Genomic DNA, 16,757 nt, shown 5'->3' with positions numbered 1-16,757 from the left:
TGTGGTCATGATGGTACTGGTGGTAGTGGTGGTGGTAGTAGTGATAGTGGTGGTAGTGGCGATAGTGGTAGTAGCAGTACTAGTACTAGTAGTAGTAGTAGTAGTAGTAACAGTAGTAGTAGTAGGAGTAGTAGCAGTACTAGTAGCAGTAGCAGTACTAGTAGTAGTAGTAGTAGCAGCAGCAGTAGTATTAGTAGCAGTAGTAGTAGCAGTAGTAGCAGCATTAGTAGTAGTGGCAATATTACTAGTAGTAGTAGAAGTAGCAGTAGTAGTAATAGTACTAGTAGTAGCAGTAGTAGGAGTAGTAGTAGTAATACTAGTAGTACTAGTAGTAGTAGTAGTAGCAGCAGTAGTAGTAGTACTACTAGTAGTAGCAGTAGTATTAGCAGTAGTAGTAGTAGTAGTGGCAATATTACTAGTAGTAGTAGAAGTAGTAGTAGTAGTAATACTAGTAGTAGTAGTAGTAGTAGTAGTAGTAGTAGCAGCTGTAGTAGCAGTAACAGTAATAGTACTAGTAGTGGTACTTACTTACTTACTGGCTTTTAAGGAACCCGGAGGTTCATTGCCGCCCTCACATAAGCCGCCATTGGTCCCTATCCTGAGCAAGATTAATCCAGTCTCTATCATCATATCCCACCTCCCTCAGATCCATTTTAATATTATCTTCCCACCTACGTCTCGGCCTCCCCAAAGGTCTTTTTCCCGCCGGCCTCCCAACTAACACTCTATATGCAATTCTGGATTCGCCCATACGTGCTACATGCCCTGCCCATCTCAAACGTCTGGATTTAATGTTCCTAATTATCTCAGGTGAAGAATACAATGCGTGCTGTTCTGTGTTGTGTAACTTTCTCCATTCTCCTGTAACTTCATCCCTCTTAGCCCCAAATATTTTCCTAAGGACTTTATTCTCAAACACCCTTAATCTCTGTTCCTCTCTCAAAGTGAGAGTCCAAGTTTCACAACCATAAAGAACAACCGGTAATATAACTGTTTTATAAATTCTAACTTTCAGATTTTTTGACAGCAGACTAGATGACAAAAGCTTCTCAACCACTAGTAGTAGTAGCAGTAGTAGTAACAGTAGTAGTAGTATTAGTAGTAGTAGCAGTACTAGTAGTAGCAGCAGGAGTAGTAGCAGTAGGAGTAGCAGTAGTAGTAGTAGTAGTAATAGTAGTAACAGTGGTAGTAGTAGTATTAGTAGTAGTAGTAGCAGTAGTAGGAGTAATAGCAGTAGCAGTAGCACTAGTAGTAGTAGTAGTAGTAGTAGCAGTAGTAGTAATAGTACTATTAGTAGCAGCAGCAGTAGTAGGAGTAGTAGTAGCAGTAGCAGTAGTAGTAGTAGTAGTAGCAGTTGTAGTAGTACTACTAGTAGTAGCAGCAGCAGTAGTAGCAGTAGTTGTAGTAACAGTAGGAGTAGTAGTAATAATACTATTAGTAGCAGCAACAACAGTAGTAGCAGCAGCAGTAGTTGTAGTAACAGTAGCAGTAGTAGCAGTAGCAGTAGTAGTAGCAGCAGTAATAGTAGAAGTAGCGCTAGCAGTAGTAGTAGCAGTAGTAGCAGCAGCAGTAGTAGTAGCAGTAGTAACAGTAGCAGTAGCAGTAGTAGTAGCAGCAGTAATAGGAGTAGCAGTAGCAGTAGTAGTAGCAGCAGTAATAGGAGTAGCAGTAGCATTAGTATTACTAGTAGTAGTAGTACCAGTAGTAGTAATAGCAGTAGTAGCACTAGTAGTAGTAGCAGTAGTATTAATAGTAGCAGTAGTAGTAGTTTAATTTCCAGTACACCCTAGATCATATATGTAACAGATAGGTCGGCCATATAGGCTTTGACGTTAACAACTTTTATTAGGTTTACTACGCTGCCATCTAGTTGTTACGTAAGGAGTTGCATCATAATTCCCATTTGTATTGCATTTGCGATTGTACTGCCATCTCGTGTTCTTTTACGGCGGACGAGTGACGATCCTAGCGGTTGTTCTCTTCAAACTGCTGCCGATTTTAACTTAGCGATGAGTTATCTGTTACATATCTAGGATTACACAGATATAGTGCTGGGATATGGAATATAAATAAGATACGAGAATACACTAATTGATAAACTGTAAATAAAAGGAAAATAGAATAGGCAGGAATTGATCATTAAAAAGGACAAAATTACAAACTAAATAAAATTAAGAACAGCAGTGTATTTGTATGTTTAAAATAAATCACAGGCTAACTAAAATTTTATGTCATTTTAGAAACACCATAATTAATATTTTAAAAAAATTGAGTTTATTGCTAATTCATGTTGTATAGGGATAGACATCCTATTTTTCAGAAAAATACCACAAGTCGAACGGCATTTCTATTGCGTCCCGTCTGCCCGATGTAGTATTTCCCACACTCACAAGGTATTTGTAGACACCAGATGTCCTAAGACCAAGCTCGTCCTTAACTGGTCTCAGCAAGTTCTGGATCTTTGTGGGCGGCTTATGGATGATCTTAATCCAGTGTTTTCGTAGCAGTCTGCCAATCTTGCCCGAGACGGGACGCACCATTATGGAACGCTGCAAGGAACATCAACGCAGCATAAGACTGTATTACCCCGATAAGTCTGCAATAGCCCAACACAGCCTAGAAATTGGTCACAAGATAGATTTCAGCGCCACCACCATCTTGGACAAGACATCAGGTTACTGGGACTTGGTTATCAAGGAAGCCATCGAAATCCAGCTAGATGGCAATAATTTCAACAGAATGGGGGTCTACAGCTGAGTACAGCATGGAAACCTGCCATCAATACGCTTACACCACCAGCACACGGCAGACAGTCGGGACCAGCAACTAGCTCCTGATTGGCTGCCGCTTCCACCAACCAGAATGCGCCTGGCGGTCGGGACTAAGAACTAGCTCCTGATTGGCCAGCAGCGGGAAGCCCTACTATTGCATATATACCGGCTAGACATGGTCCCACATTATATCCACGGCAGAAGTAGTCATCTGTATATCTATGCAGACGACACTGCCCTCTTGGCGATGGGCAAAACCTATAGATTAGCGTCCCGTAGATTGCAGTCGATCTTAGATCACCTCCAGCCGTGGTTCCACGACTGGAGAATCAAGGTCAATGTAGAGAAATGTCAGGCCATACTCTTTTCACTAAGAGCGAGCCTCGAAGACATACCACCACCACCCACACTTTTCGGACGAGAAATGCCGTGGATGAACCAAATTAAATATTTAGGGATCATTATGGACTCTCATCTCAACTTCCGAGATCACATCCAATCCCTTCTTCGTAAGGCCAACGGGCTGATAGTTAGACACTATCCCATTCTGGCGGCCTTAACTCCTGACAACCTGAGGGTAGGACTTACCATGTATAAGGCCCTCATTCGCTCTGTCATTACCTATGCCGCACCCGCATGGGGGTTTGCGGCAGTGTCCCATCTCCGTAAACTCCAAGTTGTCCAAAACCAGGTGATTCGACTCATTACCCATCTCCCGCGAGTCGCCTCGAGAAGAAAGTTCCATGATGAACTAGAGTTGCCAACCATAGACGAGTTCATTGCTCGACTGGCTAGGAACCTGTATGCGGAAGCTCGTGCTAACCCCAACCCGCTCATATCTGGCCTCGGCCAGTATGATCCTAGGTTACGGCGTAGACACCAGACAGGTCCATTAGCTATACTATTGAGACAGGAGGACAGGGAGGCTGGCGTTACTCCCAGGTTTTGGTAGCCACGACTCAACTCCATGAGACTCTTTGGATAGTGCAACCGCTTTAAAATGGCCTTGTCTTAACTGGGCTAAACAAAATCCCTCCCCAACAATATCTACTTTTGTTGATCGATGGAACTATCATAGAGCCAATTGGCTAGTATAGATCCATCGATTCATAGAGTCATTCAACCCAAGAGCCAACTGGCTAGTCTCTGATATTGAGACAACTCATCCTGCCTGAGGTTTTTCCGTGGTTTTCCTAAGGCGCTAAGACAAATGTCGGGATGAGCCCTAAAAGAAATGGGCCACGGACCTGCACTCATATCCCCATGAATCTCCCTAATTAACTCTAAATTAATTAACAATTACATCTCTCCCCCCTCTTCGCAATTGAGCCATCATATAGCCAAATGGCTGGTCTCGGAACTGAGACAAATCAACAAGGCTCATGACAACAATCACCTCCTACATAATAGCCAAATTGGCTAGTCTCTTATATGAGACAACTCATCCTGCCTAAGGTATTCCGTGGTTTTCCTCAGGCGTAAGACAAACGTCGGGATGAGCCCTATAAGAAATGGGCCACGGACCTATATGCCCTTCCCCATATATATTCCCTTTATTATAAACGACGTATGCCCTAGTTCAGAACATATAAATTGTCTATTAAATATAGGAGGTCACTCAATTAGTCGCAATTTGAAAGGACAGGGACCTCTCAAATTGTAGATTTAGATTTCACGGCTCTTCTTCCGACGGCCTTCACATGCTTTGTCATCGAACAACAGATGACAGCGTCTTGCCACCCTGACGGCAAACACCAGCCAGCTCTTCCTCTTCCCGTTCCGTGATCACTTGATCAAATCTCAGTCCCCCTCGCGTATGTGGTACCTAAGAGGTTACGTCCAATTTCGGCTTCCCCTTCAAAATTTTGTAGAGTTCCTTCAGTGGAGCAGCGTAACCCGGAGTGAGACTAGTGGCCAACAGGCTTGGAGCTCACATATATAGTTTTGTACAGCCCCTAACCCCTTGCAAGGACGCGTTTTGCGTACCTTTTAAAATTTTTGCTCCCAATTCTTTTTCGATTTTTTCGATTTTTTTTTTTTCGTCCCACATCATTCATTCCCTGAAGAAGATGGCAGAGCTAGCCGTCGAAAGCTTGGAAGCAAATCTTCAACTCACTTGGCTGAGAACCCGAGAAGAGTTATCAAACGCCGGGAAAGCTTCAAGTCATGCATTTATTATTTATGTTCTTAGTCACATTACATACAGGTTAGAGTAAAATTTGTCCACATCTTTTAACCAAATTTTCTAATTATTTCATGAAATAAAGATATTGTTTTGTTAAATCTTTACCAGATTTTGATAAACGCCATAAGTCGAACATTTTCAAATTGAATATTGAGTCATATTCTATTTTAAAACATTCTTTTGCACATAGAAATATTCGTTAAGTTTTACCAACATTTTCCATTTCAAACATTCAAATTATTAACTCATGCGTTTCTTTTAAACAGTTTTTTTTTGTTTCCCCAAAATTTTGTGTTTTGTGACTTAAGGAGTTTCTCAAAAGACCGATTCAGTTAACGATAAAAGTGCAAATACATTTTTAAAGTAAATAGCAATCGCAAAGCTAACTAAAATTAACAGCAATATAATTAATTTTTTTAATAAATAGAAAATCACAAACTAGCTAAATTTACAGCAGTGTAAAGTATTTTTTTAAATAAATAGCCAAATTACAAGCTAACTAAACATAATATCTGCAGTATCTACAAAGGAATGTTTAAATACTAGTGAATGGCAAATTACAACTAACTAAAATTAACAACAATTCACAGAACTAGTAACAGAGTAGTCATACAGTGATTAAATGTTAGAGCAAACACAAATCGAGGCATATAATTATGTCGGAGTAGGAGGTACAGAGATAAAGACTATGACAGAAACCTATGTGTGCAATTTAAGCTGAGTTTAGAGTACCTATATTAGTTCTTCGTTTGTACATTGTTTCTGAAGTAATACTGTTGTTTGCGAGGAAATGATTCAGAGTGTTTCGAAATGAATTTTCTGTTTTTTGACTGCATATGTTGACAGGAGGCGAATTAAAGGTTTTGAATCGTAGGTCAATGGGAAGCGATTCAGAAAGTTTAGTAGTATACTTAGGGAGGTTTAGGGAGTTCTTATTTCGAGTATCGTAAGATTGATAACCACAATATCGCTTGGATAAATTTTTATATTTGAAAACATAGTGGGCAAATTTGAAGATAATTATGGGCGGAACTGTTAGAATATTTTGTTTTTTGAGTAGACGTTTGCAAGAGTCGCGAGGTTTAATTTTGAAAATGGTTGTAATTATTCGTTTCTGTAGGACAAGAATTCTGGGAACAGCTGGATAATGCGCACGGTAGACCAACGTAGGTAGTCGATGTTACTTGCTGGCCACTAGTCACCGGGCCGTACCGAGCCGTGTCAAACAAAAGACAATCGAAATGGTGGCAGTAAAATTCGCGACTATATTCTTAAGTAATTCACTCCATTAGTCAAGTAAAACGGCAGTGTTTTGAATGCACCAAAAGAAAATACAGATGTAGTAAGATCTTGAATAAATGAAGTAAGGGGGGGGGGGAGGTGTGTTTCAGGAACTATCATTCAAATAAAGGAAAGTAAATTTCCGGTTAATGTTCAACAAAGCGTTAAGTACGTAATTATAACCGTGATGCTGTTTTATTTCTGTAGTGCTCGGGAAAAGTGACACAAATAAAAATATTAATTTTACAGGAGAAGGAAAAAGTTTGATTTTTTTATTTATTCAAAAGAAATATTTTCCCAACTTTTCGTATAGAAAAGTGAAATTTTCAGGTATAGGCCTATTTATTTAGTAGCCTTACAGAATGTTTTCGTAAATCTAATATACCGTATATACGTATTACTGAAGACAGTGTATTGAAAATTTTGAAAATATTCGCATGGAAATTGTTTGTAAGGAAATGAATTAACAAAGCAACTACTTTACATCATAAGCAAAAGATACGTGCTCATGTGTCGTAAAAATGTCAGCTCTATAGCTTCAGCAGATTTCGAGAAAATATTTTAATATTCTGATGGTAGGAAGTTGCTAACAAATATCAAATTAAAAGCATAATGCGATAAGAGTTTTGTTATGTAATATTAGTTACACTTAAAACAGATACAGCACCTAGGTAACTTTGCTTTGTACTGTAATATTGTTTTGATTAGTTTATTGATTACTTTTGTAAGGCTATATCAATATAAATTCCAACTTATCATGTCATACTCAATCTATTTCTTTGGAATATCACTTCCTTTATGAATGATGTGTTTCATCCACTTAATACAGCATAATATTATACTACTATGGAATTTAAGTGAATATTCCTTCTTAACTCTCTATTATGTTATTAAGATTTAAAACACAAGTGCAATATTAAGAAATCAGTGTTAGTACTTTTGTTTTACAGACAATATAGATAATATTAAACAGAAAGAAGCCATATAAAAATAACGACAAAAAATTTCACGTTCCGTTTGAAGTTTGTGCACCGCTGACATCAAGGTCAGAAAAATGCGCTTGCTTTGACATCACTGCAGTAAACGAAAGTTTTTACGAACCTAAGATCAATATCTTTTAAATATTAATAGGTTATTGAACATGCTATAGTTCATCATAATATATACTATGAAAAATATCAGTAACAGGTAACTTTCAATAACAGGAAAATGCTGTAGTGAGTTTGTTAAAAAGATAAATTATACTTTTATGAAATAATAATTATTAAATTAGCTATTATGTAGTGTCCGCCATACAGGACATTCATTGTAATGCTCAGTATTATTGTTTTCATTTTTGCTGCAAGAATCATGATGACTGGAGTATCGTGTTCAGGCCAATAAGTACAATGCGGAAGTGAGGACTGATCACAGGGAGTGGTAGGTGATCAGTGTAAGATTCTATCTATATGAGTTGCAGATTCTGCATCATAACGTTCGAGATGATCCCGACCGACGAATGGAGATGGGTGAGTGATTCCTCGATCAAATAGAAACAGAATAATATTTCATCAGGAATGTCCCATTCTCCAATTAGGAAAAAGTTATGTTAACGTAGAAGTGAACAAGCATAGTCCTCTATATTGGTGCGTCCAGTTAAAAACTATTACACCATAAGGACAATTTGGATTGGTGCGTGTTTCCAGTGACGTCTTGGACGTCCCGAACACGACAAATCTGCGACCAATTTCGTTGCGTTGAATTTTCTTAACAATTGAGTGAACAGCTCTGTTCTACCGGATACTGGGATGAAGTTTATTCAGATAACCAGCCAACTCTCTCTGCGACCATCCCTCATGTACGCAAAGTAAATTCGATGGTGTTCGGGTAAAGGGACTTAAGTCATTTTTGTGCAAATGGTGTTTTGTTCACTGGGTGAATACACAAATTATATTCTATAAGTGTGTGTGCAAAACAAAAAGTACCTCCTGGGATTCTGCCAACATGGAACTCTCATCCGAGAACTTATTGCTAAAAGTGTTCCTTAGTTCTACGAGGTTCACCAAGAAGTTCACTGCCTTGCAAAAGATGGAAGTTCTCGGCGAGTTGACATCATTGCCATTGATAAAAGGAATGACAGAGCAATTATCATTGATCCCACCGTGCGCTTTGAAACTGCAGTTGAACAACCAGAAGCAGTACATGAAGAAAAGAAGACCATCACATCTATGACCCTACAATTCAATGCTTTAGAGATTATTATCATATACAAGGACAGATTGAAGTATTTGGCCTATTGTTCTGAGCAAGAGGAACAATTCCAAAATTCTCAGTTGAATGTTTTAAGTCTTTTGGAATTCCTTTAAATATTTTGAAAATTATTGCTATAGACGTAATGAAATATTCTGTTCAGATTTTACACAATCACCTGTACACCTAAATTTCCTTATATTCTATTAGATTACTAATAATTAGGCTATTGAATAAAAGTACTTTCCCAAGGGTAGCTTCCATTTGAAAATAAACATCGTAAATAGTGATAACTAGACTTCGTGGAATTGCCACGAGAATCGCAAGGTTTACTGCGCACGCGGGATAGACTGTATGAGAAGGAGGCGTGCAAAGGATGGAGTATGCCTCTAATGTAAACACTGAGCAGTATACTGCGGTTACAATAAAACCTGTATCCTGCATTCAAGAAATATAATGAATGATCATTGAAGTAGGAAATGTCTAAACATGTAAATACACAAATATTTTATAGTGAGATCTATTAACTCTTAAAATTTAATATAAGATAGGCCCTACTCACATCATCCTTGAATAAGTGCATTGCAGTGAAGAGTTACGTACATTTTGAGCGACTGCAAAGTAACCTCCTCCGATGGTCACTTAAACAGTTTGTATTTTGGGAAAATGTACGTTCAACATCACACGATATAATACGTACATATTTGAAGAACGGAAAGTCGCTACTTTTTAGTACACCAATTTCAGATGTCTTGTGACCTGATGGTACATCATTTATAATATGAAGTTGTGATTAGGCAGAATTTTTAGCAATAACGTTTCTCAACTTACATTTCTTTTTTTCTGAAATTAGTGAATTGTTATTTTGGATAACGGTTTGTGATACTTTATCCACTATATTAAGGGCTTCTGATAATTGTAGTTTAGACGATTCTAACAGGATGATGCTTTTGGACATGATTTTTAAATCATAATCAATGAACAGAATATCTTCCAATAGCTGTTCAGAAGGCAATGATTTTACAGCTGCAACAGCGGAAATGTCTGTGCTATCCAATGCATCAATTACCTCCATTATTTTTTCGTAATGTTCTGCATAATAATGAACGTTCCCCAACGGGTCAAGACTGGCTGAGGGGGTAGTGGGAGAGAAACGAAGTACTGACTGCAAACACAATTTCAAATGTAACAGGGGCAATTGTTAGGAACAGTAACACTCTCATTGTAGTAGCCTATGTTTGATTGAATTATTGTCTGCACTGAACAAATGTTAAACTTTGACTATTCCAACCACAGTAATGCAAAAACAAGTGCTTACTTAGGTATACATTAGCTGCAGCTGCTCTATCTATTTGAACCGGTCACAACTCTTAACATGAACTGCTTATACTACGAGACCGGGCGGTCGCTCATCTACTCTATACTACCATACATCGGCAACCTGATTGCATGCTGCGTGTGGCAATTCAACGACGTCTAGTGATAACGCAAATGTTTATTTTTATTTTATTTGTTTAGTATGCTGTGTCTTTTGGCAACCCTTACTGAAGGGCAGCTACCCTTGTGAGATTTATATATAGTAAGCTTATATGATGTATTTTATTTGTGTAGAAAATTATTTACAATGCGGCCCGAACTTTTATTTTCATTTATCTCAAAACTCATTTTATGACTTATCTCCCTTGACCCTAACACTATCGAGTACTGATCTCAACACAATGCTCCTGCGTCAACATGATTCACCTGCAACGAAAAAATAATACTAAACATTACAATACTTTTCACCTATGACGTGGGCCTCTTCGGATATTCTGTATATAAAAGTGAGAAAATCATTGCAGCTGCGGTTGGCATCGCTTTTCTGACTTGGACACCAGATGAGGACGATCTTAAGGCCGCCAAGGAGATGCTTCCCAAGATTGGTCTCGATTTCAAGGACTTCGAACCGTTCTGTCCACTGAGTGAAATAAAGGAATAGCAATTTCGCTAGAACTACCAACGGTGGGAAATTAAATTAGTAGAACTATTAATTTCATTGTATGTGATTTAAAAGTTCTTGTTGTTCTGACATAATAAATATTTTAAACGAAACTATTAAAATAATATTCTCTCTCTCAAAATGAATTCCAACAATATGTGAATATATTAAACATACAGTTAGAAAATCTGTATTTTTTTCTTGACATTTTACCTTTAAACACGAAACATTTATGTTCTGGGAATTCAGAGTGCTGCATTGGAGTTAAATCGCTCGCTTGAACTCGGTCGAATGTCGCACCCTCGAGTGAGATAAGATCGGTCGTGATACGCTCGTAATAAATAGAAGCACAGTACAAGGTCATCTCACTGACATGTCTTATCTTGTATGGAAGGCGACAGATAAGATACACAGATGTTTTGCTCACACGGTAAAAATAAGGCTTTATTTTCTGCGTTTATGACAAACGTTTAATGCAACGTACCAAAATAGTAACATGAAGTTATAAATAAAATAGTATGAAAAACTTCGATATACAGTTATTATTGCTAATTAATAATTATTCAATATTTGATTTACCACACATATAACATGATAAGTCCATACATAGTGTTCCGCCTATATACTGCGACAATGTAGAAAGGTTTTATAAAATATTATTGATATAGCAGTAGATTAATAACAATATTAGTACAGAGATAACGTCACAGAAAATATAATAAAAGGAATAATCATGCTGCACAACTGTTACAGACGAAAAAGATTGATTAGAGATTATTATTATTACTAGAAAACTTGATACGGTTCTTGCATTATCGTGATTGTGTTCTCCATTTATAATAATTACATTTACATCCAATAACATCTAACAGATGTGGCAAAAACAAAAGCACGCCTGCTTGGGGGGGGGGAACATTTACCTACAACATTTATATTACATTTTAAAGGAAGTTTTGTAGTAGTTGTACTATGGAGAGGTTAGTTAAACACTGCAAGGTTTTGAAATGATAAACATCTATGATGGTACTACACAGTTCATCACTGTAACAAGAACGAATGTCTAACGCTCGGCTTATACCGTTCGAGGATTTATCGCTCGCGACAATTTTACCCATCATGCATGTGCGCTACCTATCGGATTATGCTATGAACTACTTGGAACTCGAGCGAAAATGTCCGATGCAGACCTCTGTCTGGGATGCAATAAAGAGAGTGTTAAGAAAGTATCATCTGAAGCAAATTTCTTTTTTTAAGATGACGTTCCTAAAGTTGATTACAGGGGCAACACTATCGCTTTCGTTAGACGACAGTATCCAAACGAAATGTGTATGAAAGAAGATTGCTGCGCGTCATATTCAAATATAGACGTGTGAAAATCTAATTGCTTAAAAATATTGCTTAATTTAGTTAATAATTACTGTCATCTTTAAAATAATTGTTTTTGTAAGTTAGTTTTGTGTGTTCTTGAATCTATAATTTATAAACAGACAATATGGCTGAAAATCAATCAAATTTATGTATGCGATGAGATTTCGGAGGCCCTGTCAAACAGAACGCGGACAGAACAGGACGAACCAGTGTGGAAACAATTGTTGACAAGTGCAGTACTCATCGTACTTTCTCGATTTGTTTCTAAATTTCTTTGAAATTGTATTTTTACTTTCGTTTTTTCTCCTTGATTAATTAACATGTCAGCAGCTCCTCAGATGAAGAAGAATTGCTTCTTTTGTTCGCTTTGAGCCGTTCATCAAAGCGGGAAAGGAAAAGGAAGTGGGTGCATGAAATAAATGAAAAAGAGAGGAACTAGGCGAATTTCACAGACTGTGTAATGAACTGAATTCGTTTGAAGACCGTTTTACGACTATTTTGGAATGTCTAAACAACAGTTTGAGCAATTACATAGCCTTATGGAACCAAAAATATTGAAAACTAGCTGAAAGCACCCGGCGTTGCCCGGGGTTTCCTTTCTGCTTCTGTTTTTAATTAAACTGGTTATTATATTTTCGGAAATCTCGGAAACCTAACTATACACAACCAAAACGAATTGTCTTTACTAAGCTTTCCTCGCCCATAAAGATGAATCTTTACTTAACGTCACAATTACTTGAATTAATGAACTTCCTAGCCAAATTATGTGGTAGCAAACCTTGTGGTATCAAAGAATTCTAGAATTCAGTTGTATAAAACAGTTTGCTCACTATCTACAAAACTGCATCGAGGAATTCATAATACGGTCCTGGACTGCGTAAAGATACTTATTGCATGAATTATCTAGTTTTAGCCTTCATGATCTGTAACAACAATGTAATTTAATTTCGTGTTAAAATTTCCAAGGCCTCGTGAAAGTCTATGTTGAATACAACAGACAATAATAAAGAACAATTGACTGTAGAAGATTTTGCATTTTAATATAATACACGAATATTTGATCTATTTATTTTTATTTTTTATATATTTAATTAATTTAACTTCCATTTGCACAATTTCAATGTAGCCTATGTTCTTCTCCTGGTTATGAAGGTTAAATGTGCAAACTTTGGCACATATCGGTCAAAGCGTGTAGATTTGTATAGAGAACACACATACATACATACATACATACATACATACATACATACATACATACATACATACATACATACATACATACCCACATTCAATTTTATATATTAAGATGACAACAAACTGGAGGAGACCGATTGGAACGAAGGAAAGACTAGCGATCTGCTTGAGGTAAATAAATGACTTTAGTTTGCTATTTTAAATTGTATTTATCACTAATCAACTGAAAAATAAGTGTGAATATAGAAAAGAAAACACGACTCAGAAAACAGTATTATTTCGTAGACAAAATTACTATTGAGAAGTACTGTTATTTCCCTCTTGCGGTTTATTTACGAGCTGCAGTACGTTTTCGTGCAAATCTTTTGCAGAAGAAACAATAGTGGCAAAAAACCTAATGACGTAGGAGGTGTGGTAGCTACCTCCAGGTCAGTATATTTAATTTCATTGGAAGGATTATGTATATAATTAGGATTATCTGACCACGATGAGTTGGTTGAAGAAAAGGAGACGACGGAGGTGGAGTCTGGATGCCGTGTATAAATTAGCGTATTCCCGCACAAATTCAATTAATCTTTCCGTTTCGTCGGCCATTTTCTACGAGATGTCCGCCGCGCACTCTGTGGAGAAACACAACTGCCTACCAGTCCGCCGCGAACCAGACTAGACCGCGGCGTTGGGCCGCTCGCTGTTTGACTAAACGACATTTCATACAAGTTGAGAGGATGCGATGGCATTTCTTTCCCCTTCTACTTTCCCTGAGTCCGTCAGTGACAGACCGGTAGCTGTTACCTCTTATACCTGCACCCCCCAAGCTGTACACACTAGCAAATAAAATATTAAATAAAGTACATAAGTGAATATAAAGTACAGTGTCACAGTTGTTTGACAATTACATGTTTCAGTATATTTTAGTGTTGTTCTTACAATATTTTCAACTAATAATTAATTAGATTAAGAAAATAATGTTAGTTTGTATTATGAAGTCAGGGGGAGCGACACAGTGCAGATTGTCCCAGTGTATTTATTTTATTTTAGTAGGTTATTTTACGACGCTTTATCAACATCTAAGGTTATTTAGCGTCTGAATGAGATGAAGGTGATAATGCCGGTGAAATGAATACGGGGTCCAGCACCGAAAGTTACCCAGCATTTGCTCATATTGGATTGAGGGAAAACCCCGAAAAAACCTCAACCAGGTAACTTGCCCCAGTGTATGTGCTGTAGAGTAGCAACTAGCGGTGGGGAAAACATTTATCTTCTGCTGTCAGTAACTTTTTAATGTGCCTGTAAATATAAACAGCAACAAAATTCAATGTAAACGCTTAGTATAGACTTTCGAAATATAGAGTAGCGGTAGACAGTTTCAGAAATAAAATTTGTCACTATGTAGAATGTTAATTAGTCGAACGTTTGTGAGATGGACAGTAGCATCTTCCCCTTCACTGTCGGTAGGGAGTGTGACTAGAGGGGAAAGCCTATCAACCAAACTGAAATGGGGTTTAGGATGATGCATTCTAACGTAATACAGAATTCGCGGCGGACGGTCCGCCAAGTCCGCGTCCTGTTTGACTGGGCCTTAATGGAACTAACAACAACAAGGAAATTGAAAATAAAAATGAAAGCATTGAAACTTCGTTCTGCCAGCGGAATAATTAATCCAGGACAGTTGTATTGCTGACAGTTTCAACTGCACTGTTCTTAAACCAATCAAGACATTTGTGAATAATAATATTTTACCCAGCGCTACACATTCTGTAAGCAGAAATTTACATATTACTGATCCGACTAGTGTAATGTAGCTAATCGGCGATATATGCAGTGGAGGAGGAAAGGAACTGGCCATCCTATCCTATTATCTTCTGGCTTAGTTGCTTCATAATTGGTGCCATGTTGGTATCACTTGTGAGGTTCAGATCTGTCTTCGGACAGTTGACTAAACAATTGATCCGACTATACGGAGGTTAACAAATATCAAGGTTAAGAGACAGCCTGAATTAAATAAGATAGGCTATATAAAATTAAAGAGTGCGATCCCAAAATTAGCTCAGTCCATTTTGCCATTTTTATTATATATGTTTGAGCCCTCTGTCATTATATTTGAGCATGTTATCTTCCAAAACAACGCCAATCCTTGTCTAAAAGTTTCTGTTATTCTGCATGTCACTAGAAAACTTTTCAGTCATGAACTGAACGCGTTTTGAGATCACAGTCTTGAATTAAACCACCAATAAATAAAACTAGCAGAGCAATGATGATTCTCAACAATTTATGATACCAATAAAAAATAAATTTTCTCTATTACGACATCTTGAAAACAATGCTCAAGCATCATCTACATCGACCCAACAAGAATATAACCTTACTGTTACTATTCAGTCAAAACGAAAATCTAATAGCCCATTTCACCTATAATACTAACAACCAAGCTATCAAATGTTTTCTCTGAAAACAAAACATTTTATACCCATATGACAGACAGTTTAAAACCACTTATTCTGAGGAAGGTACAAAATATTTTTGTGAAACAGAAAGTGACTTCAATAAGCTTGCAGAAATATTTAAATTCATAAACATGAATACTACACTTACATACTAACAAACAGGGAAAGGATTTATATGTAAATACATATTTACTTATAAAGCTAATATAATTTATATTTTGCATTATCTTTATGTTTCACAATGTGTAGGGTTGAAAAATCCTACTTTTATTTTCCATATTTTTCCATATTTTAGAGTTTAGTACATATTTTCGTTAATTTCCATATATTTTCCATATTTCATATAAAACAGTCCATATTATATTAGGTTTAACAATAAAACAAAACAAAATTCCATTAACTTTTAAAAATACATTTCAACAATAGAGATTTAAACACATGTTCAGTAATCCCTTTAACATCAGAGTTATTTGAAAATTAGCAGTCCTATCAACAATGGGAAAGTAAGTTACAAAACTGTATTAATTTAATTTAAAATTTTTAACAGACTTCAGTTGTGCAGCTCAACAGTTAAATGCCAGTCAGAGTACACATAGGTTCAGTTTTGTAAATCATACTATAAAGACGGTAAATATGCCAAAAGTACGTCATTCAGTCAATTTAAAATCAAAACTAACAAGTTACATTTCAGAATTTAAAGAAGATGGTTTATCAACTGACAATAAAATATTATTTTGTAATTTGTGTCAGTGTGCAGTATCATCTACACAAAAGTTCCTGGTGCAACAACACATTACAACTAGTAAACATCAGGCCAACAAACAACTAAATTCCAAGCAGAGACAATTGTTTTTAACACAACCAACAACATCGAATGTAAGATCTGAGTTTAACATCGACCTGTGCCGTTCTCTCATCTCTGCTGATATTCCTCTCTACAAACTAAAGAATAAGGTCTTCAGGGAATTCCTTGAAAAATATACTCAACATACAATCCCGGATGAGTCAACACTTAGGAAGACGTATGCTCCATCCATCTACGATGAGACAATACAGAAGATAAGAGATGAAATTAAAGATAGTTCAATTTGGGTTTCCATTGATGAGACTCCCGACAAAGAAGGTAGACTTGTTGGTAATGTAGTTATCGGTTTGTTAAGTGAACAATATTCTGAACGAATTCTTTTACATTGTGATGTTCTAGAAAAGTGCAATAACAAAACTATAGTTAAACTGTTCAACGAAGCTATGGGTATCCTGTGGCCAAAGGGTATTATGTACGATAATGTGTTATTCTTTATTAGCGA

At 36.9% G+C, this 16,757-nt stretch overlaps 1 protein-coding gene across 1 annotated transcript in view; it reads left to right on the top strand.

Annotated features, from left to right (window-relative positions):
• Positions 1-10,632, top strand: part of LOC138715684 (uncharacterized) — a 65,066-nt gene extending 54,434 nt beyond the window's left edge. The window contains exon 6 of the mRNA XM_069848749.1: positions 10,308-10,632. Within this exon, the coding sequence (XP_069704850.1) occupies positions 10,308-10,444 (137 nt within the window). The 3' untranslated portion in view covers positions 10,445-10,632. The remainder of the gene's footprint in view (positions 1-10,307) is intronic.
• The last annotated feature ends 6,125 nt before the right edge of the window (positions 10,633-16,757 follow it).

Source organism: Periplaneta americana, chromosome 15 (genome assembly GCF_040183065.1).
Source record: "Periplaneta americana isolate PAMFEO1 chromosome 15, P.americana_PAMFEO1_priV1, whole genome shotgun sequence".
Lineage (NCBI taxonomy): Eukaryota > Metazoa > Arthropoda > Insecta > Blattodea > Blattidae > Periplaneta > Periplaneta americana.
This window is presented reverse-complemented; position numbering and strand designations above follow the sequence as displayed.